At 42.9% G+C, this 22,533-nt stretch overlaps 1 protein-coding gene across 1 annotated transcript in view; it reads right to left on the bottom strand.

Annotated features, from left to right (window-relative positions):
• The window catches only part of CLPB (ClpB homolog, mitochondrial AAA ATPase chaperonin), a 133,564-nt gene that overhangs the window by 39,664 nt on the left and 71,367 nt on the right, over window positions 1–22,533 (bottom strand). Inside the window, exon 6 of the mRNA XM_011377410.2 lies at window positions 2,627–2,724. Within this exon, the coding sequence (XP_011375712.1) occupies window positions 2,627–2,724 (98 nt within the window). The remainder of the gene's footprint in view (window positions 1–2,626; window positions 2,725–22,533) is intronic.

The following is a 22,533-nucleotide window of genomic DNA, read 5'->3' as shown; positions in this document are numbered from 1 at the left end:
TAATGTGATGGCAGAACAATCAGGTGGAGATGCTCAGTGGACAGCTGGACATTCCAGATAGAGGAAGTCCAGATTGGCTGAAGGGATCAAGTATAGAGAGCTGATGACAGAAAAACAGTCTTCCAGCTGAGAGGCTACAGAAGCCCTGGGCTGGCTCTAAGTGGTCATCTAGCCTCTACGAGCTGCCCCTTGCACAATGCAATAGCTCTGTTAAAGAGATCCTCCTTGCAGCTGCCCCCTCTAAGCTTGGCTCTGTCCTAACTTTGCTGCTGAATCAATCTCTTCCCCTCCTATTCACAGCTGTTCCTGTGCCTACGTGCAGTCTCTCCTCTCCGGGCCAGATGCCCCTGCTGCTTTCAGCCTTTTCTTAGGGCACAGTTCCTCTTGCACTCTTACTGCCCTCCTCTGTACAATCTAAGAGCTCAGTCTACTCAGAAAGTAGTGTCTGCAATTGCCCTCCATGGTCTAGAAGGGTCTGATCAGCACAAAGGAACACAAGCCTGTACTAATATGACCAACATCAAGCCATTTCTTGGGCAGCCAAATTTTGTTAAGGGTCCCTTAGCAGCTCTAACCCCTCCATCTGTGCTGGCACCAAGAGGCTGTTCTCTTGCTTTACATGACCAGATCAGTGCCTACCCTATGTCATATTACCTGACATACCATGAGTACTCTCGGCCAAGGGAAGCACTTGCTTTCATGGGAGAGTAATTAGGCCTGAAAAGGGAGATAATGACTGGAGTGCAGTCCCTGAGGTTATCTGAAACATGTTTAGGGATTTCCTTAAGGCACCTGGGGTAGCTGATCTTACTTTCAAGGCTGCTCCTATGGGTAGGGAGTCTGAACAAAGGGAGGGAAGTGCTTGCTCTCTGGAATTTTTGCTCTTCTTGCTTCCAAGTGCCCCTCTGAATGTGCTGTTAAAGCCAGTCCTCCTTCCTAACTCCTTCCCTTCTCTGGAGGGAACTACTGCAAGACAGTTATTAAGGATCCCAAGGAGACAAACTGTGGTTAATGCCTGTTGCCAAATATTTCCAATTCTTCCCCTTCTAGGCACATGGTAGGATTATTCTTCTTTGTCTCCTTGTGATTGGGTGGAAACATGGATTAGTATCTCCAATGAGTTATACATGGAAGTAGCGGGTCCTACTTCCAGGCTGAGCATTAAACTGCAGATTCAAGATCTTCTAGAAAATTCTTTTCCCTCTGGCAAGTAAAAAACAACATTCCAGAGGGAGGATGTTCTGCCACTTGGGTACCTGAATGCCTATGATGAGCAGAGACCTCCCTGCCGACCCACAATGGATATACAGCATGAAGCAAAAATAAACCTTTGTTGTTTTAAACAACTGAAATTTAAAGTTGTTATAATAGCATAATCTAGTTCATTCTGACTGATACACAATCACATAGTGAATGGAAACTTAAAAACCATTTAGTCCAATGTTTTCATTTCACAGAGATAAACTGAGCTTCAATGAAGGGAAGTGTTAGCCCAAGGTTACCTAGTCGGTGAGTAGCAGAGCTGGGATCACAACCCACATCCTGTCTGTCTCAGTCCAGTGACCTGTGCTCTAACTCAAGACACAGAGAATATTTGCCACTAGGTGGGACCTGCTACACTGAATCATCTTAGGGCACTTTAGCCAATTTGCCAACAAGAGACTCCATGATGCTGAGAAGAGCATAAGAAAGAGTCAGAAACCAGCTGTTCCAGTTCCAGTCCTGCCAGTGAACCTACTTTGCTCAAGTCTATTAATTTTCAGTTTTGATGCTAACTTACTCTGGGACCAAAGGCAAGCCACATCACACCCTGGGCTCCAATATTCCTAGAAGTAAAACGAATCTGATTTAGGTTTCAGAAATTAAAAATGTTTGACCCATAGCAGAGCCTCCACAGAGGCTGCCCAGGAGGGAAGGGATAGGTCAGGGAAGGAAGAGGTTCGCCTCTCCTTCAACCAGAAAAGCTCTACTTTCCTCTGACTTATTTGTTTGGGCTTTGATAAAATTTCTGATCATTGGACTTGATGATTTCTGAGATCTCTGCCAGCTCTGAGATTTGTGATTCTAGTTCTTGGATTCTGCCACGTAGTTCCTGAGTTACAGCTTGGTGGCTAGGAGGAGCAGAAGGCAGCCCTGGTTTTAGGGAGTTCAAAAGTTTGGTTGAGAAGATTAAGTTAAGATGATGTTTTTTTTGACTCAGACTATACCAAGTTCTCTGAAGTGTGTGTGGAGAGGAGGGGTTAGGGAATGGTTCTAGAAGAGTGATGACAGGAAAAGATTGCTTAATGAGGCTACAGAATGCATGAGGCCTCCAGAAATAGTACTTGGTCTAAAGATTTTATCTCACTAGCCCTCCTCCTAGGAAAAGAAGTTGGAAGGTCCATCACCTCAAAAACTGAATTTGAAAGTAAATCCTCAGAAGCCAGAAGTGGTCCAGGCCTCTTCCTGGTCATGACAGGGACAGTTTCCTATTCTTGATGAGATTGGGGGTTGGATTTATATTTAAACAGACAATGATCACCTGAGGAAAAGTGGCCTTTGGTGTGGGGCCTGACATAATTTAATGAGTGAAAGATTCAATGTGTCACAGAGTGCCCATAGGCCTTCTCCTTTATCTAAGACTTACCTTGACCTCAGAAGTCCTTAGAAGCTTCATCACTTCCCCTTCTCTGGCATAATCCAAGGGTGTGTGTCCCATTTCATTCCTCTGTAGGGGGTTGGCTCCTGGCAGGAGGAGAAAGAGAAATTGTCAGAGGCTCTATGAGCGATCAGTGGGACCTTAGCCTTTTCTCAGAGGTGACTTGGGCCCTGATTTTAGTGTTAGGAACGCCCTTGGAAATATGGAGCAACAAAAACCTAAGAGATTTTAGAATGGAGGGAAAAACATGCCAAGCTCCTCTGAGAGGAAGGTTCTTAGTCTTCTCTGAAACAGAGGTCTGAGTATTGGGGCCCCCACATGTGCAGAAACATACTACCCATACTACCACACACAGATGTGTTGCACATACAAATACACACAGCTGGACATGCTAACAAATATACCAAACACATAGATTAATATACCCCAATACTAATGTATTAGTCGTTAAAATACTATTATCCAACTCATTTGCATACAGATAAATATTCATTTATAAAAAATCATATAAAAGGGTTCTTTCCTAAAGCACAGAATGTCTCAAGCAACAATGAAAAGGCCCCCTTTTTTCTACTCGGTTCTTCTCTCTCCTTTAATGGTCTTTTGCCTCTGGCATTTCCTGACTGCCAGTCAGCTGAGTCCTCTGGAAGGGAGTGGCATCCAGCGACTTGGATGCTCTTACCAATGCTGGCTGTTGGTGACTGTGTGCCTGTGGGCAGGCTTTCTTCCAGGCATTATTAGCTCCTGTGATTGGACGGCAAAGAATTTTAACTATAACAGAAAGAAGGAGCTTGCCAGGGGCCATGTACCTATCTTCTTTTAAGTGCTGGCAGCTAATGAGCCTCTATAAAGTGTTTACAGTGTGCAAAGGCCAGGCAGGTATGGAGGAAAGGCTACTCTGACCCCCATGCTGTCAGAATTTCCTTTCCAAAGCCCAGGTCTGAGCACCTCATTACCCTCTTCAAAAACTGTCCGTTTCATTCAATTTGGCAAACCTTGAATGAGTGGGGCTTGGGTACACAGAAGAATCAGATCTGGCCCTGTTCTAAAGGTATTCTTCTCAAGGCAGGAGGAGAGAAACTTAAGCAAGCTGTGCCTGAACACGGCAGATGCTCAAGAACTACGTGTTAAATGGAACACTTCTTGATCTTTCTTGCTAGGAAAGTGTTCTCTAGAAATATAGAAAGGTTAAGACTTAGTCCCTGCCATAAGGATGTAATGGATGTGATCGGGACACTAAATACATAGGCAAGGTCATGTCAGTATGGGGCCTGGCTCTGTGTGTGTATGTGTGTTTGTGTCTAGCCACCATTTGTTGATGAACAGTAAAAATCAGCATTTTTCAATCCCAGACTGTGGAAACATTTATATCATGATATAAAATCATTCATATCGAAGCTCTCTGCTTCTTAAAGGACTATAAACTTATCAGCAATAGCAAACATTTATTAAGACTTTACATGTGGCTGTCTGCCAGGGCTGCAGTGGAAGAGGGGTGGGAGGAGGATGGGAAAGGTGCAGAGAGTGAGAAGTATGATCCGGGACAAGGAAACTTATTATCGGTAAGAAAAAACTGATATTTTTATATATTCTATTTATATATATATAATATATAAATATAAATATTATATATTTATATTTATATATGTATATATCCTATTAGAAAATTCTATTTTCTAATAGGAATTTGCTATAAAATATTAGTATACATAATTAATAATAATATATATAATTTTTAATTGAGATAATTCACATACCTTTTAAAGTATACGATTTAGTGATTTTACATATATTTATAAGGTCATACAACCATCACCACTATCTAATTCTAGATTATTTTCATCATCTCAAAAAGAGACCCCATAACCACTATCAGAGACAATCCCCCCATTCACTCCAACCCCAGCAACCATTGTCTACTTTTTGTCTCTATAAATTTGCCTTTATTTGACATTTCGTATAAACGGAAACATACAATATGTGGCTTTTTGTGTCTGGGTTCTTTCATTTAGCAAGCTAACATAAATGTAGCTTGTACTTCATTCCTTTTTATGGCTGAATAATATCCCACGGTGTGGATACACACTTTTTGTTTATCCATTCATCAGCTGATGAACATTTGGGTTGTTTCTCCCATATGGCCATTATGAATAATGCTGCTATGAATATCTGTATACAAATCTTTACGTGAATATATGTTTTCATGTCTCTTGGATATATAAATAGTGACAATAATAGCTGCTGGTATTTATTAAACTCTTACTGTATGCCAGCCTCTGTATTCTGTACTTTATATACATTATATCATTTAATCTTTATGATTATCCTAAGGAGTAGGAATTAAAATTCCCATGCTACAGACATGGAAACTGGGCTTTGAGCAGTGAAATAATGCCTTTTAAAGCAGTGCTGTCTCCAGCCCAAGGTCACAAAGCTGGTGATACTTCCTTGGACCAGGAATCAAATCCATCCCAGGTTTTAACTCCAATTCTCTACACTCCCACCAGGGTGGCCATGACACATTCCCACTAAAAAATCCTTCAGTAGCTTTTCACTGCTTACATGAGAAAGTATAACCTTCCTAGTAAGGAGGGTGTCTGTGCTCTTCCTAACTAGTAGGCAAGTCCTCAGAGAGTTTGAGCCTCTTTCTTTCATTTCTGTTGGTACTTACTAGGAACGTTGTATCTGCATGGGCCTGTAAGCAGGATGACTGGCAAAGTCAAGGAATCGTTTTTTTATATTTCTTGACCACTCTGTAGCAACTGAAATCTTGGCCACTCTCCTTAGAGTGCTATAAAATCACTTTTTCAGGTTTTCCTCACACCCCTGTGACCATTCCTTCTCTGTCCCTTCTGCAGGCTCTTCAAGATTAGGTGCTGCCTATAGTTCACATCTAGGCACAACTCCAGCTCTTCAGAAACTGACAGGAATGAGAGATGGCCACACAACTATAACTCAGGTTGAGTGTGATTAGTGTGCTGAAGGCAGGACGGACAGACAGTACTGTGGGGGCTCAGGGAGTATTAAGGGGCTTGTTTGCCTGGCCTTCCCAGCCCACTCCTGTTCTCTCTGGTGCTCAGCACTGAGGGGCTTTGCAAGGGCTGGGGGCCAGTGGTAGACAGCATCCTCTCCTTCCCTCAAAGCTCCTAGACCACAGCCAGGGCAGAAAGGGAACTACAATTAAGCAGTGGAAAGGCCTCTCCTTTCTTTGGCAGCCTCCATGGGAGCTCTGACACTAGATATGGGCTGGAGCGGGAGGGAGACCAGGGAGAGACCTCTAGAAGGCAAAGAAAAAAGGAGCAAAGAGAAGAGAAATGGATAAGGAACAGAGAAAAAAAAAGGGAGAGGGGAGGGGAGGGGGAAGAGAAAGACAAGGTGAGAGAAGACAGTGGGAGAACAGAGTGTGAGATTAACCGCTTCAAACAAGTGCTGTCAGTGATCTATATTTGCTTACAGAATGAAAAATGTGTGCCATAAACATTGGCCACTGAGTAATTTCTAGTAAGAGTCATGTCACTTCTCATAAAGGATTGGATGGGGACAGGTAGGACATCTCTGCACCTGGGCCAGCCAGTACAGGGATACCTTTTAAAGCAGTGCTGGACCTGTCTCCAGCCCAAGAGGCTATCAGTCAGGCTCCACCCCAGCCACTTCTGAGGGGGGAAGCCAGCCAGGTTCCCCAAGGTTCTGGAGCCTCAGGGTAGCATGTATGTTCGCACTTTAGGAAGGCTGAGGTGGGGGCACCATAGATAATGTCCATCTAATATTACCCCCCAGCCCCCACACCCTTGCTCTGATGCTCTGAATTGACTAATTGCTATAATAATTGATAGAACCTGACTTCTAAAACTGATCGATTTCACCTCCAGGACCAACGGCCACAAACCATTACACTCCAATAAATAACCACGTTGGGCCTCACCCGCCTGCCCTCTCAGGGGGCATCGGGATGGCTCGTGCCCTGGCCTGACCTCCCCTTGCCTCCCACCCAGGGCCCCTCCAGGCCGAGCAGCTGGTCTAGAGGGTCAGGCCTCTGGGAGCAAGTGAGAAGGCTGGACAGAGGTGGGGAGTTCTAATCGCAGGCCATCCGTCACCTCCCACTGGCTGTCTGGGGCTGGGGCCAACACCTGGAGCACCCCAGGCAGTATAGTGCAGGACCCCTCCCCTCCTATCCCTGCTCCAGATTAGTGTGTCCCAGCTTATAATATTTGATAAATAGCAGACTGGCTTCCTGGCAGCACTGCTGCGGCTGCGCCTACCCGCTACAGCTGTGGAAGGTCACTCATTGGGGAAATATGTTTCTGTCAGTGGTATTGAAAAAAGTTTAGTAGAGTGACAGGCCTCAATTTTTCAAATTTTATTAACTCCATCCTCTTAACCATTTGTCTTGAATTCTTTCAGATTCTGGGGAATTTTTCAATAGGGCTTGGGCCAGGAAAGTAGGGTAGGGGGTGGGTGGTCATGGGCTGGTCTTGGTTGGTGCTAGTGGCTGGCTTGGTCTCATCACCCAAGGCAGAGTATGGCAGTGGAAATGGTGTTGGTGAGAGAGAAAGCCTGGCCTACGGGGGCCCAGGAAGCCCACTGCTCTTCTCCGGCTTGCCTTTGGTTTGACACAATCATAAACTTTCCAAGAAGAAAAAGTCCTTAATAGTGAGCTCTGCCAATTCCCTAAGAAGTGACTTCTCTCTACTACATCCAAAGCAGGTGGTCACCCTGGCTTCCCTGAATATGCTTAGAACGCAGCCCCAAGCTCATGGCCCTGAAGAGGTTTCTCCCACTAAACTGAGGGCAGATCCTTTTCATATGCGCCCCAACTTCTCTCTCCAACTCCACTCTCACCTTGGTCTTCCTGAAAATACCAGTTCATCTTTGAAGACCCAGTTCTCTAGGAAAGTTTGTCTTCTCGCACCCCCTAGGTATGGTACCATCCTCCGTGCTTCCACTGGTCCTTCTTCTATCTTACTGCACTGATCACTCTACATTAAAAGTCTGTCTCCAACCAAGACCGAGAGCTCTTAGAAGTCAGGGACCATGTCTGATCCACTGCTATATCCTTGCTACCCAGCATAGGGCCTAGCATACAACAAGTGTTCAGTAAGATTTACTAAACCAAGGACTTTTTATAGGTGCTATCTTCTGAGGCCACCCACAACATGGCCATTCTTTCTGCCTCAGAAGAGCCTTCTGACAGCAAGTGTGTGACCATGTCCCTACAGTTCTTATAGGCCAAAGTCCCTAGTCTCTTTGTTGGTCCTAGATATTTCTCTGCTTAGGTCACCTCAGGCCTTAACACTGTTTATGCTCTGTAGGTGGGAAGTGGAGAGGAAGTGGTTGGAGAGAGAGGCCCATGTGCCCTTCCTGGGGAGAGTGCTGAAATTAGAGTGGAGGGCGGGATTCAGATCTTCTCAGTGCCTGTAGGAACAGCTTACAAGCTGGGGTTGGGGTGCGAGAGGAGGCTTGTTACTCCCCGCTCCCTTGACATTACCCTGTCCAAGCTCTCTGCCTACCTCAGTGAATATCAAAGGAGATAATGTATATTAAGAGGACTTTTAAAAAAACAATAATAACTGCCCTATACAAATAAATTAGGCTTTTATTATTGACATGGTTACCCCCTATAGTTGTCATACCCACCAAGGTTCTATCAGCCACACTACCTTCCAGTGATCCAGATCTCCCACCACTGCAGTTTCCGTGACCCTCCACTTACAAGCAGCTGGCTCCTAGCCCTGTAAAAGAGCACTGGACTGGGAGCCAGTGGGGGTGGGGGTTACCGTTCCCTGGGTGTGTGATCCAGGCACTTGCTTTGCGTCTCTGGTGGTAATGATTGCTGCCCTACCTATCTTTAGGAGTTTTGTTTGGACAGAATAAGATAAAAAGTTCAAAAATGATTGAAAAAAGGATTGTACAGGCTGTACAATGTTCTTTGTAATAACTTTTACATTCACTCTCTCTTTCCATTTTGACTGCTTGCTTCTTTACCACCTCATCCTGATTTTCACTATTTCAACAGTCTGCTTACTATCTTCAATTAGAAGTTGTTGTTAAATATAAGGGAAATCTTTCCCATGATCAGAGATGTGCAATGAGCTAGACTTTTTGGTTGTGAACTCCCATCAAGGAAGCAGAGAGAGAGACAGACGGACAGACAGACAGATAGACAGACAATGACCCACATCGGAGAAGCCATGCACCTGCCCTGTCTCCACAGGCATTCCCACAGTTGTTTGGGCCACTCCTCAGTCCTGCACCCCCGCCCCTTGTCTACCTTATTACTTATTCTTCCAGGCCTCTTCTCTGGGAAGCCTTTCCTACCCCTGCAGCTCTCGGTATTCCCCCTATCCCTAGGCTCCTGTTGTCCTCCGTATTCTCTCCCTTTCCTGGGAGTCCATGCCCATTCGCGGTCAGTCTGTACGTAGTTCCTCAGGTCTGAGATGGACCAATTCCCCTGTGTATTCCTAAAGGCTGAAGGTGAGAGAGGAGAGCCCTGTCCAGAATGCCGCAGGAAGCACAGCAGAACTAGGAACAGAGCCTGGTGTCCTGACAGCTTATTCTGAGCTTCTCCCATAGACCATGCCACTGAGCAGTCTCAACATATGAATACATAAGTACATGTTCACCTGCAGATATGCCTCCTCTGTAACCAAGAACCTTTACTGAGCATTTTAGGTGCCATACCTTGTGCCAACTACTTCCACGTATTTAGTTCTTAATAATTTGGTGAATAAAGCAGGAGGGGTATTATTTTTTCATTTACAGATGATTTAACTGAGTCTGGCAGAAAAGCAAGGTGAAAGGAAATGGGCTAACATTTGCTGGGGATGAGGCCTTTATATAGTTTGAATTATTCACTATACAAAGACTCTGAGGAAGCAGAGGTTCAGAGAGCTGAAATAATTTCCCACGGTCACACAGCAGATGAACAGTAAAGCTGGGATTTAATGCAGGGATTTATTATATTATTCTCTCTTTTGTAGATATTTGGAATCTTACATAATAAAAGTTGTTTTTGTTTTTGAGAAGAACCCAGGTCTGGGTTTCCACCACATAATGCTACCTTCCAAAGGCTTAATGACTCAAAAAGAGAGAAAAATAATTTTTTCTTTTCCCTTCCAGTGTGCTCAGATGGTCCAAAGCCAAGATAGGGGACTTTCCAGAGGTAGATTTGGGGTAGACGGCTTTGTAGAAAGGGGCTCCTTTTCCTCCTATGCAGGGCTTTCCTGTCTGGGGGCCAGGGGAATGGTGATCTACACATACTGACCTCCCAGAAGGTCATATAGAAGTCCTAACTCCCTGATGGTGGGATCTCTTGCCTTCAGAGAGGTGGATTTCTCAAGTTCATAAAACAGATAGCTATTGCTTCACGGCTGGAGTTGGTCATTCTATTAAAATCCATTGAGCACTAAAGCTGGGCCAGGGACTGGGCAGAGTGGAATCAGACTGGTTCTTGTTCTTGGGCAAAACCCAGACTGGTGGGAGACACACAGGGACAGAAACAATGACAGTACAATGTGGCGTAGGGGAACAAGGATATGAAGATGATGACCTCTCTCCCCACCACACAAGGGAGCCACACTATGTAGCTAGGGAGATGGGAAACCACAGCATCAGCTAGAGGAGAGCAGAAGGTTCTGCACTGAGTTAAGCACTAAGAACAAAAAGACTGAGAAGCCTGGGAAAGATAAGGGTAGAGCCCATGGTCATGGAGACTGTGAATGGGAGAACATAAGCTAGAAACCTTCTAGTCCAGGGATCTTTCCATATGCCTGCACTGTCCTGGGCCCCACTCCTGAGCTTTCAGTTCCAGCACTGACCTGAAGGACTGGACTACATTGTGCTGTCACTGTTCTCTTCAGTGGTGTCAAAATCTCCTGTGCCTACCATGCAGACCCTACATTCTGCAAAGCTTGGTTCCATTTCCCTGCCCTGAAGCTTTCACAGACCATTCCTGCCTACATGGGTCACTTCTTTCTTTGGACCTCTAATGCAATTATCTGATCACACATTTTTCATATATATGTCTTGTCTTCAGAATCAGAGTGTTACTAAAGGGATGCTTGTGAATGCCTAGAGAAGGAAATGGTGATGATCATTAAGCATCAGGATGTATTCACCAAACCAAGTTATGCCAGAATAACCTCATTTCTTTTCTTCATCAGGATTACCTATTCACTCAATCAGATGCAGTTAGGGCAAATGGAGACTTCATCAGATATTTGATGGGATGCCTCAGGACAACCCTGAGGACATGATGGAGAAAAGTGGGCTAAATCCACAGTTAAGTGTGAAGGGTTAGTAAATGACTGGGGGCTAACCAGACAAAGCGGGAGGGCACAGTGACTGACAGACCAGAGATGACATGGAAGAAAGTTTCCAGTGGCAGTAAACAGGCCTGGTCCTGTTTAGCATGTTTATGCATGACACGAATATCACAGTGATGGCCTGTTCATCAAATCTGCAGGTGTCATATTAGGGTGGGAAGGGTACCAAATACACCTGGTGGAAGACTGACACTAAGAGCCAAAACAAATGAGGTAAAAGTAATGAAGATAAATGGGAAGTCCTGGGTTTCAGAAGAAAGACTAAGCGAAGATTGCTCTGGGAAGAGTGATCAAAATATGAAAGAGTTTAGAGCCATGTAAGAATAACAGTTTAAGGAACTGGAGGTTTGGGCTAGAGAAAAGATAGCTCAGAGAACATGCCTGCATTTTCAGGTACCAGAAGGGTCATCATGTAAAGTAGGGATTAGATTCATTCTACGTAAGCCCAATGATAACATTAAGACTCTTGGAAGCATATTTTGGCTGAATATAAGAAATTTCTAACCATCAGAACATCTAAAGATAGACTCTGAGCAGCTTCAGGAGCAAATGAAAAGGAAGTGTTCAGGCACTGAGTGGACGATCACTCAGTAGGTTGACTTACTACATACACATCAGTTTACAGGTTTTCAAGACTATTAATTTGTGTTCATTCACTCAAAGATACTTTTTGAGAGCCTCCTATGTGTCTGGCATCTTGCTAGGTATACAAAGGTGAAAAAGAAGACACTCACTGTCCTGGCTCTCAAGGAGCTCCTGATCCTGCTGGGAGGAGATGGACAAGTTTATTTTAATAGTATCTCATGTCTTGATTACAGGCCTTAGCACCGGGAAGGTTGGCTTCAGCTTAGCTTAAATCAAAGAGTTCCTGTGGAAATTCAAACACATATTTGGCTACTAAAGGCCACAAAGAATCTAATCAAAGCCAAATCACTTGCTTAAACCAACAACTGGCTGTGGAAATAGAAGTGTGCACTGAAACACAATTTGTGATTTTTTTTTTTTGTGCATGATATTTTGCTCTTACAGTCTGAATTTGGTCTTTGGCCGAGACTTGTTTATGTACCTACAGATTGTCTTACAAGTGGCTGTGGTGTCAGGGTGAAGTGATTTAGCCAGCAGGGCTACCCAACTCTCCATTTCTTACCCACCCTATAGGGACTGCTTCAGCACAGACATAAACATGCTCCTGCCGTTACCTTATTGCACTCATCACATGGGGAGGCTAGAAGGCTTGATTCAGGGATATGATTGGATTTTAAATCCCAGTCTCACAGGATTTTAATTACTGGTCTGGGGCAGCAGGGATAGGCGCTGGCTGCCTTTGGATGGAGGAGGTCGATACGCCACTCCACAACATATTGAGCCACAATGCCTGCAGACTCTATTGCTCTATTTAATCATCTTTTGCAAAATTTACAGTGGAACAGGAGAGATCAATACGAAATTTATCACATTCTCTTGTAAATATGAGCCAGGAAAGAGTTCCAGGCAGTTTGTTACTGAGTGGGAAGGAACATGTCTGTGTACAACCGGGCATTAGGAGATGAGACAAAATCCATACTTTTTGGCATAATCTACAGATGCTTTAGCTAGTTGCTCTTAAGCCTGAAGGCAAGTTCAGTGGAAGAACACTTGATTCATTCATTCATCCATCCATCCATCCATCCATCCATCCATCCATCCATCCATCCATCCATCCGTCCATCCATTCATCAAATAACCGAAATTCCAGAGCACCTACTTTATGCCAGTCCCTGTATAGGCTCTGGGGACACGAACTGGAATTCAGCTCTTGAGATTATAATTACAGATATTCCAACAATGGCTCTGCTACTTACCAGTAGTAGAATTTGGTTAGGCTACTTAATAGCCTAGTGAATCTGTTTATGTAGATAATAATAATATCAAACTCAGAGTTATTTTAAATTTTAAAAGAGATAAAAGCTTTAGTGCAGGGCCTGATACACAGTAAGGACTCAAATGATACCTATTGTTATTTTTACTATAGTTACTATTATTAAGCATTCCTTCCTACAAAACATCTCATCAATGGTACATGTGCAGAAATGTGGTATTGAGCAGAGAGCCAGCCACCGCATCTAGCAGACAGAAGGGAGACTGGGAAGGCCTTCTACAGGTTAGAGACCTGGCCAGGGCTACTGGCAGCAGAATCCAAGGAGCTGGGGGTAGACGGTGTGTAAGGAGGAGATACATGTTAAGCTCTGTTTTTTGAAGCTTTAACTGTAATCTTTAAAACAATAAAATAGCCTCCCCAAATTGTTGTGGGGTTACAGAGTAAGAAGTGATTCTTTATGTAAGCAAACCAGGGAAAGCTACACGGAAAGATATAAATGAGCTGGCTCTTGAAGACTATGTAAGTTTGATAGGTGTGTAAGTGGGGAAAGGGCATCCCAGGAAGAGAAAGGTAAACGAGCAAAGGTTTGGAGGAAGAAAAGAGGGAGTGAGCATTGAGTGGGCCTATGGCAATGACTGTTCCTAACTCCCCAGGCCCACTTGTAGAAACGGTTACAGAATATCCATGATAGGCTTCAGAGAATTGCATGCTGGGTTAGACATCTGAGCTCAGTTTACAGGCACTGGGAACTGCTGAAGGTTTTCAAACAAGGGAGTCACACGGTTTTGTTGTCTGAGCTACAGGATGATATGAAGGGAGCCTGGAGACAGGGAGACTAACAAAAAGGCTGTTACACTAGTCCAGACGTGAGTGATGAAATCTGAACTAGTATAGTGGGGACAGAGGAGAGAAGATGGACCTGAGAAAAAATTCTAAGAAAGATGGGCTTTGTGGAAAGTGAGTGCAAAGTCATCAGACTTTCTTATAATACACTCTTGTTTGGGTGAGAGGTAGATGACGATGCCATTCACAAAACAGGGAATACGGAAGACAGTTTGAGGAGGGCTGGGTTTGGATACATTGAACATGAGATGTCTACAGAATATTAAGCATCAGCAGAGAATTAGAGGTAGGAAAATGCCTGATTTGTTCTAAGACAAATATGCAGGCTAGTCTGGGTAGAAAAGAGGTGGTACAAAAGCATGCAAATGCATGTTCAAAAATACTTCATATACAGACTTAGGTGAGGAAAGGGCAAAAGCAAAAATTCCTGCCAAGGATTTCTGTTCAATGCAAACCTAAGGCAGGGGTTTTTTAGATGAGGAATAATAGTATGAGACATATGCACTGCAAGTCTGGGGACGGTCAGTTCATTTTCATTTTGGGCAAGTTCCTGGAAGTTGTGGGCTTTTAGGAGGCCAGCCCTATTTCTCCCTCTCCCCACAATCCAGCACTGACTACCCCCAGAGGTGGCAGCAGGCTCTGTGACCAGAAAGCAGCTGGGAGCAATTGTCAGTGGGGAGGGAAAGGCTCTGGATAAAGCAGAGTTCAAAGTGGACTATAATAAGAGCCTGAGTCCCTGGGCTTCTGTACCCCACCTCCCCCTCCTGCAAATGACAGCTGAGACCAAGGCACCCGAGCCTGGGGTCTGGGCTGAATTTAGCAGTCATAATTATACTGCTGACGTCTGGGGAAGAGCCACAGTCTCTGCAGTAGGCGACAGCCTTTGTTCATGCACTAAAACACATCATCTTCAAACATGCTAATCGCATGTCTGCTTCCATCTAACAACATTGAAGGGAGGCTGAGGAAAGGGCACACAATGCCCACACATCTGGCTAATTCAGTTACAAGGCCAATCAATCTTGATGGGTTGTCTATAAAACACCAACCACCCCAAAGGACTGAGCTGACCAGATGTTTAAGCTTCTGTTGACCAATCTTAGCCTAATGTCCATAGCAGGAAAGAGGGGTTATCAAGAAATGGCTTATGCTCCCAGTCACATGTTTATTCCCAAAGCTACGGAAAGCCTTCTGCTTGCACGAGAAGTACAATAAAGTAGTGGTTGCGCCAGGCTCACTGAAATAAAGTATACTCAAATAGACACACTTTCACTTGAACCTTAAGGAGGACTGGAGACATTATTTAGAGTTGGCTTTGAGAACACTTGCAACCGAAACCAATGAAATATTTTTGCTAATTGCCCTTCCCGGGTTAACAAGAATCAGGAGTAGAGAGGGAGTATTTTTAACTATTTTTAACTATGATATTAAACGCCACAGGCCACAGTTCTAGGCACAGGACCCTTCACCTGCTGATGTTTTCTTTTCAACTCCCATCAAGGCTGAAGGAATTACTCATCTCCCTCATAAAATTGTTGCTTTTTAAAAAAAAAACAGAGGCCATTACCAAGAAGGACTCTTCCAATTTATGCTTTTTCCTTTATGCCCAACCATTGCTATCAGGCCACACTCACCAAAAACAAAAGTGGAAGGGTGGTAGGGAGAATAGGAAAGAGGTGAGGACAGGGGTAGACTTGTAGTCTATACCAAGAGGCCCACTTTTCACCCAGACTTTCTTGCTGGTGCTAATGAATACATTTTTCTCAAGAGCGCTTTCCCCTAATTCTAAGGACTTTACCATGTTTGTCTGGGAGTTATGGCTGCATCACAAACTAGATAAATGGACTTGGGTAAAGGAAAACTCCAACACTGTAGAAAGTGGTAAGAGAGAAACACAGATTAAAAATGAGGTCTCTGGTAATCCTGTGCCTAATACCTGGCACTCAGTAGGAGTTTAATAAATATTTGCTGGCTGAATAATTATGCCCCAGTTATGATGCAGCTGGGCTATGTTTCTTCAATTTGTTTGTCAGGAGAGGCCTCTTACTGTCCCTGGCAATACTGCCAGACAAAATCATTCATAGAGATCAGGAAAATCTTCTCTCAGTCTGAATGAGCAGGGAGAAAGTGGTGCTGGAAGGTAAGGGTATGGATCTCATTACCACACTCAGCAACCTCTTCTTCCCTCTCCTCATGGCTGCAGTAATCAACGCTGCTCACCAATCCTGCCTCCTTTTGATTCCTTTCTACCTTGATTTCCATTATACACAATATCTATGACTTTGTCTCCTTTGCAGGTTTCTGTTACAGATTCTTCTGTTCCAAATTATGGGTGACTCCCAAAACTGAGTCCTCTGCCCCATCCCTTTCTCTGTGTATGTGTTCTCCTTTAAAAACAGTTCCAATTTGCACAGTTTAAACTACCCCAGTGGTTCTCAATCTTGATTTTGTATTAGGATTATATGGGAAGTATTAAAAATTGTTATCAATCCAAAGTAGGAGAAAATGTTTACAATTTTTGTCACAGAGGGCTAATATTCTTAACACACAAAAAAACTTTTAACAATTTAAGAGAAAACGAAGACCAAAAGTCCCAGAAAAATAGGAAAAAGATATGCATAAATAATTCACAAAAGGAGATATAAAATGGCTCTTAAACATGTGAAATGATGTTCAATTTCACACATAATAAGAGAATAAAACTAAAATTACAGTGAGATAACTACATCTCACCTATTAGACTACAAAAATCCAAAAGTTTGACAAGGAGAGGATGTGATAAAACAGGCACTTTGTTAGTGGGAATGCAAGATGAAACAACTTCTATGAAGAAATTTATAACATCTAATCAAAGAACATATGCATTTACCCTTTGGCCCAGCAATGCCACTTCTAGGGCTTTATGGTAAAGACACACCTCCAAAAATCCCAAAATATACATATTAGAGGTTATTCACTGTACCATGATTGCAATTGCAAAATATTCGAAACCTCAATGTCTAAGCAGAGCGTTTATAGCGCATCAACACAGTGGAGTACCATGTAGCTGTAAAAAAAGAATGAGGAAGATCTCTGTGAATTGATATTGAGTGACTTCCAAGAAATATGGTTAAGTAAAAAGGTAAACTACAAAAGAGCATACATAGTAGGCTATTTTTTGTGTAGGAAGAAAGGGTAAACACGAAAACATACATATATTTGTTTACACAAAGACACACAGGGAGGATAAACCAGAAAATATTAAAACTGGTTATCATAAAGGATCAGGGCTCCCTGAGGGGAGCAGAAAAAACTTGAAAGGGATACAGAAGAAAGTCTTACTCCTCTGAGTAGATCTTTCTGTAGCTTTTAGTAAAAATTAATATTCTACATATCCAAACAACAAAATTAAAACAAGGAAAGTTAGAGGAGAAAAATTCTAAAACTGAAAGCAAGTTGAAAAAATTAACTGTATTTCAAATGAATAAAATAAAGACACTGAAGTGGGGAAAAACACCCAAGGAACTTATGAACCTAATATTTGAGTATATACCTTTAGCCTTGGAGTAAAGATGAGTACTGCAAACAAATCCTGACCTGAACTCTTTTTAGAAGTTTTGTTTTCTATAGTGGTATGGGTGAAGCAAGTCTGAATGTATTATGGAATTAAGCAAATGAGTAAATACATTAGTGTTGTCTGCGGCCAGCATTCTCACTATGGAAGAAAGGGCATAATATGGAATGTGTGAAGACAAGAAAGAATCCTGTAGGGATGAACTGGAGTGGGAGGTACTAGTGTTTGGGATTTCTAAAATATCTATGTGCATATGCATATGTGTGTATATATATATCCATGTATGTGTATCTTGTGATGGATGTGTATGCATATGTGTATATGCATATATATATTTCTTGGCTCTGTCAACAGAAGGGGTAATGAGCACACCTGGTACTCAGGTTTCAGTCTCATACAACTGCCCACTAAAAAGTCTTAGGGCTCCGAAGAGAAATGCCTGATTCCAGGGCAGCAGCAAGGTGGATACAAGATAACACTGAAGCATCTTGGTATATGGGAAAATAAAGAAATGTTAAAAAAAAAAAAGGAAGGAAAAATTGGAAAAAGGGAAAAAAAAAAAGGATGGGGGTATGCTACACTGGCCAAATAGGAGGCAGTTTTAGTATCAACATAATAAAGGACAGTAATGACAGAACAGTAAAGCAAGAGTATTCATGAGCACATACTGACAATAGACAGGGAAGAAGGGGTTCTTACTGCAGAATGCCAGGTGCTAACTGATCATTGTGGAGTGAGTACTAGAGTTGGAAAAGACATAAAATATTCATTTTCTAACCATCATATAAAGATTGGTTCAGGAAAGAATCATCAATGGATGCTGAGTCCAGGGGGAAATTTTGATGAGGAGCAGGATATTTATATGACCTTAAAAGTGCCTCCCCACAGGCTGTTTATTAATTTCAAGGGAAAAGGTAATAACAATACAGTGGAGAAACTGGACAATATTTGAGTCAAAGTTGGGGGTGGGAGTAAGACTTTTCACTGAAAATATTTTTGAGTTTTGTGCTGTGTGCAAATACTAACTATTCAAAAAACAGAAAAGAAAATAAAACATTTGTAAAATATCTGAGTGTGGTAGGTAGAATAATGGTCCCCCCAATGCTATCCACATTCTAATTCCTGGAACTTGTGAATATGTTCAATTACCCGGCAAAGGGGAATTAAGGTTGCAGAGAGAATTAAGGTTGCTCATCAGCTGAATTTGAGATGGGAAGATAACCTTGGATTATCCAGGAGGGCTCAATGTAATCACGAGTCCTAAGAAGTGAAAGAGGGAAACAGAAGAGTCAGTGTCAGAGTGATGAAATGTGATAAAGACTCGATTGACTATTGTTGGCTTGAATATGGACAGGGGCTATGAGACAAGAAAGTGGGCAGCCTCTGGAAACTGGAAACAAGAAAACAGATTCTCTCTGAGCCTCCAAAAGGGAATGCAACTCTGTAGACACCTTGATTTTAGTCTAGTGAGACCCATTTCAGACTTATCTCCAGAACTGTAAGATACCAAATTTGAGTTGTTTTAAGCCACTAAGTCTGTGATAATCTGACAGCAGCAATAGGGAGGAGGACCAGGGATATGGAAGGGCAACTACTATTCCACCATATATCCTCTGTATTGCTTGAAATTTTTATCTAGTACATTTTTAAAAGTAAAAATCACTAAAGTCACTAAACAAACAACAAGCAGTCATCTCAGGAGCTCTCTACTGACTTCAAAGTCCAAGTCCTCTTGTTTACCCCCAAGGCCCTCTACATTCAAGATTCCTTACCCACAATCCAGCAGGTGGCCAGTTTCTTCCAGTTCTCTAATGTGCAAAGCTCATTTTCGTTGCTGCCTCACCTGAAAAGCTTTCCTCCTTCTCCCTGCCTGTTTGGATTTTTCTTGTCCTTGATGGTCTGCCTTTAGTCCCCCTCCTCCACGAAGCAGACTTCTACAATGTCAACACTGATCTTTCTCTTCCTCCTTCATTATACTTGCTTATTCTGGCCTTTGCTTACATTTAATTTAGAGTCCTATTACCTGCTATCCAGCACTGTTCTCAGTGTGTTTTGTGCACAGGCCTTTTCACCAAACTAGTACACTATAGGATGCAATCTGAAGGAAGGGCCTGTACTCTTTCCTTTTTTTTTTTTATTTTTTATTTCCTGTAGTGCCTACTGCCCATTTATAAATTAACTTATTCAACAAATATTCACTGAGCACCTATCATGTACTAAGGATAGTGCAAGGTAATGAGAATATAAGCACTGAAGATCCAGACTCTGTCTTCAGGGAACACATTGTGTAGTGAAGGAGAGATCTATTAATCAAATAGCCAAATAACTACATGTTGTGTTAAATGCTATAAAGAAGTTATAAAAGATGCTTTAAGAACATACATCAGGAACCTAGAAGAGGAATGCTGATAGTCAGTTGCAGAAAAATAACAGTCGCTAAATAAATATGAATACTTAGATTTGTAATTAGATAAATCAGAGGGCAATTATTCAGTCAGAATCACGAAATATGAAAATGAAAGGGAGCTTTGAGATTGCAGTCCAAATATCTAAATTTACAGACGGGGAAAATGAGGCTCAGTAAGGAGGAAGGGACTTGCTCAAGGTCCCACAGTAAGGCTGAGTTCGTGTCAGGTCGCCTGACTCCCAGTCAGCACTTCTCACCACACAGAACTCATTATTTCGAGGGAGTCTCTGAAGGAGTCTTGAAATGGCAAGCTCCCTTTGGCTATGTTAAAAAAAAAATTCATTTCTAAAATGGTGTTCAGGAAGGAGTCTGTGGTATAAACCTACAGAAAGCATCGCTGCTGTGTTTCTGTCGGGACATGGCCAGGCCTCTGTGTGGAGGAAGAGAGCACATGAATGCTAGAAACAAATTCCTTTTGAGAGGGGAACCTGTGTTCTGGCTCATCCGACCCTGGGATGGGCCTTTGCTGCTATTTGTAGACTGTGGCCTTTAGATCAACGTTCTCCTTCTTAAAGGGCAGTGCTGCCCTTTCTCTGTGCATTATGCCCAATAACACATGCTCTGGAGGGACACGAGTGGGCTGGCAAAGGGCAGCTGGCCCTGCCTTGGGAAATCTGATTCCTACTCAGCTCCATGTCCAGGCCCTGTGCAGGTGGAGGAGAGCAGAGGACGTAGAACAGACCTGGCCCAGCTGATGCTGACCTCTCTCTTACCCAGGGGAGCCTTGGCCTCCAGCTGCTACTGTTGGCGGTGATGAGGTCATGCCGGATACCAGCCAGGCTCATCTGAGGACTGCTTGGAGCCGATTAAAGCCTTGATGAAATGCGGGTGCCTGGATGGCAGGTGGCTCTGGAGAGCTTGGGCTCTGGTGACCAGGCACTCATCTCTAGCTCAATCATGCAATGATTCCTCTGTGTCCACAGGATCTAGGATATGGAATTACTTTTTCCCTGGGGGTTAGCAAAAATAAGTCTTTATTCTGCACTGAGCAAGGGGCTGACTAGACCAAGGGCAGAGGATCGGATTCAGGATCACTGAGGGCCCCTTTTAGCCCTAACCTACCACATGGACTGCAATTAAAACATCACAGAACTTCCATTGCCCACGGTGCCCCGAGTGGACTGCTGGGTCCCTTTGGATGACTAATGATCATCCTTCTCCACAGGATTTTCTCAAGTGACAGGGTAACATCTATAGGTCTAGATTAGGTCAGACTAGATTAGGTCCCCATTACGCCCTCATGGTACACTTTACTCTTTTTCAGAAATACTTGCCTCAATGGTAATTACCTAATAATCTTGTAATTATTTGCCTAATGTCTATACTCTGCCAGACTTTAAGCTTCACAAGGACGAGGAGTGCATTAAACACTTGTTAAAGTAATAACAGAAAATCAATAAAAAGACCAGTATGGGCAAGAGAAAGTCTTACAGGTAAGTTTTTAAATAGTACTCTTTTTTTTTGAAGCTGAAGTATTCTTTATTCAAAGTTGAAAAATGTACCATACTACATTATTGTAAAAATTCACTGGCACAAAACACTTTGTAGTTGGTGAGAAGGCAATAAAAAGCTGATTTTTAAACTCATTACTATAAATTATTCTTACAGTACTTTGCAAATTCAGAAGTGGAAACTTTTATATACAACAGAGGTGTTCCTTTTAGCTGCCACCTTAGCTATGGGGCCAGTCAGGTACTCCTGGCTTTCTGGCCTGAACCAGTCACCCTCCCAAGCCAATCTTTTCTGGTTTCGAGTGGCGAGGAGGATTGTCTTTTCTTTTTAAACAGCTTTACTGAGATATCATTTACATACCACAAAGCTCACCCATTTAATGGGTTTTTTTTTTTTAAGTATACTTACAGAATTATACAACCATCTTCATAATCTAATTTTAGAATATTTTCATCACCCCCAAAAGAAATCTGTGCCCATGAGTAGTCACTCTGTACCTTTCTAATAGACAACTACTGGCATGGAGAGTTTTTAGCTGTGTATCCAAACAATAGGAGGAGACCCTGAATGTCTGATTATCTGACACGATCTCTTCATCATATAGATGAAAAAAGGGATGCCAGAGAGGGCTGTGATCTGCCAAAGGTCCTACGGGGTGAGACGGTGGCAGAGCTGGGACAGATCATGGTCCCTAATGCTTGCCTCCTAATGGCAGTGCTTTGACCTCTCTGCCTTGCAGTATGACTGTGTGTCCCAAACTGTCTACTCCACTGGACTTTAAGCTACTTGAGGGCAGAGGCTATATTCGGCTCATTTGTCTTCCCTCCCTGCCTGGGAGTACCATTAGAGCAGAGATGCTTAAAGTGTGGTCCACGTACTAGTGCCAGTCTGTGAGTTTTGTTACCAGTCCTCGATGAGAAAAGTACAGTAAGTAAGTAGAAACTTTTCTAAAGACTTAATTTTATATCTGTTGAAGCTAATGGCAAATTTGGGGCTGTATTTTGTATGCCTTTTTCAAATATAACTTTTCGAATAATTCATTTTTATTAGATTTTATAAAAGTATCGGTTCATGACAGATTGCAAATTCAAACAACAGTAAAAAGAGACAGGTCTTTCATAGACTGTTTAAGAAGCACTGCCTTAAAGCAACCCATTCCTCACTCTCTTCTGTTCCCTGTTTCTCTTGCACTGGTTCCCTGTCGTCTTATGATCCCATCTGAAATGTAGGTTCTCTCACTGTTCTTAGGTTGCTTTAGTTCTACAACTTTCTGTGAATGACTCTCAGACTCAGCCAGCTTCCATTACCAAGAGACTGACAATTCTTGAATCTTGGTATGTCCAGTTTAGAGTCCCTTCTCTCCTGGGCTTCAGACACATTTATCCAACTGCCTGTTAAACA

The sequence above is a fragment of the Pteropus vampyrus genome, unplaced genomic scaffold (assembly GCF_000151845.1).
Source record: "Pteropus vampyrus isolate Shadow unplaced genomic scaffold, Pvam_2.0 Scaffold311, whole genome shotgun sequence".
In the NCBI taxonomy this organism is placed as follows: domain Eukaryota; kingdom Metazoa; phylum Chordata; class Mammalia; order Chiroptera; family Pteropodidae; genus Pteropus; species Pteropus vampyrus.
The sequence above is the reverse complement of the archived record's forward strand: the minus strand, read 5'-3'. Positions and strand labels throughout refer to the sequence as shown.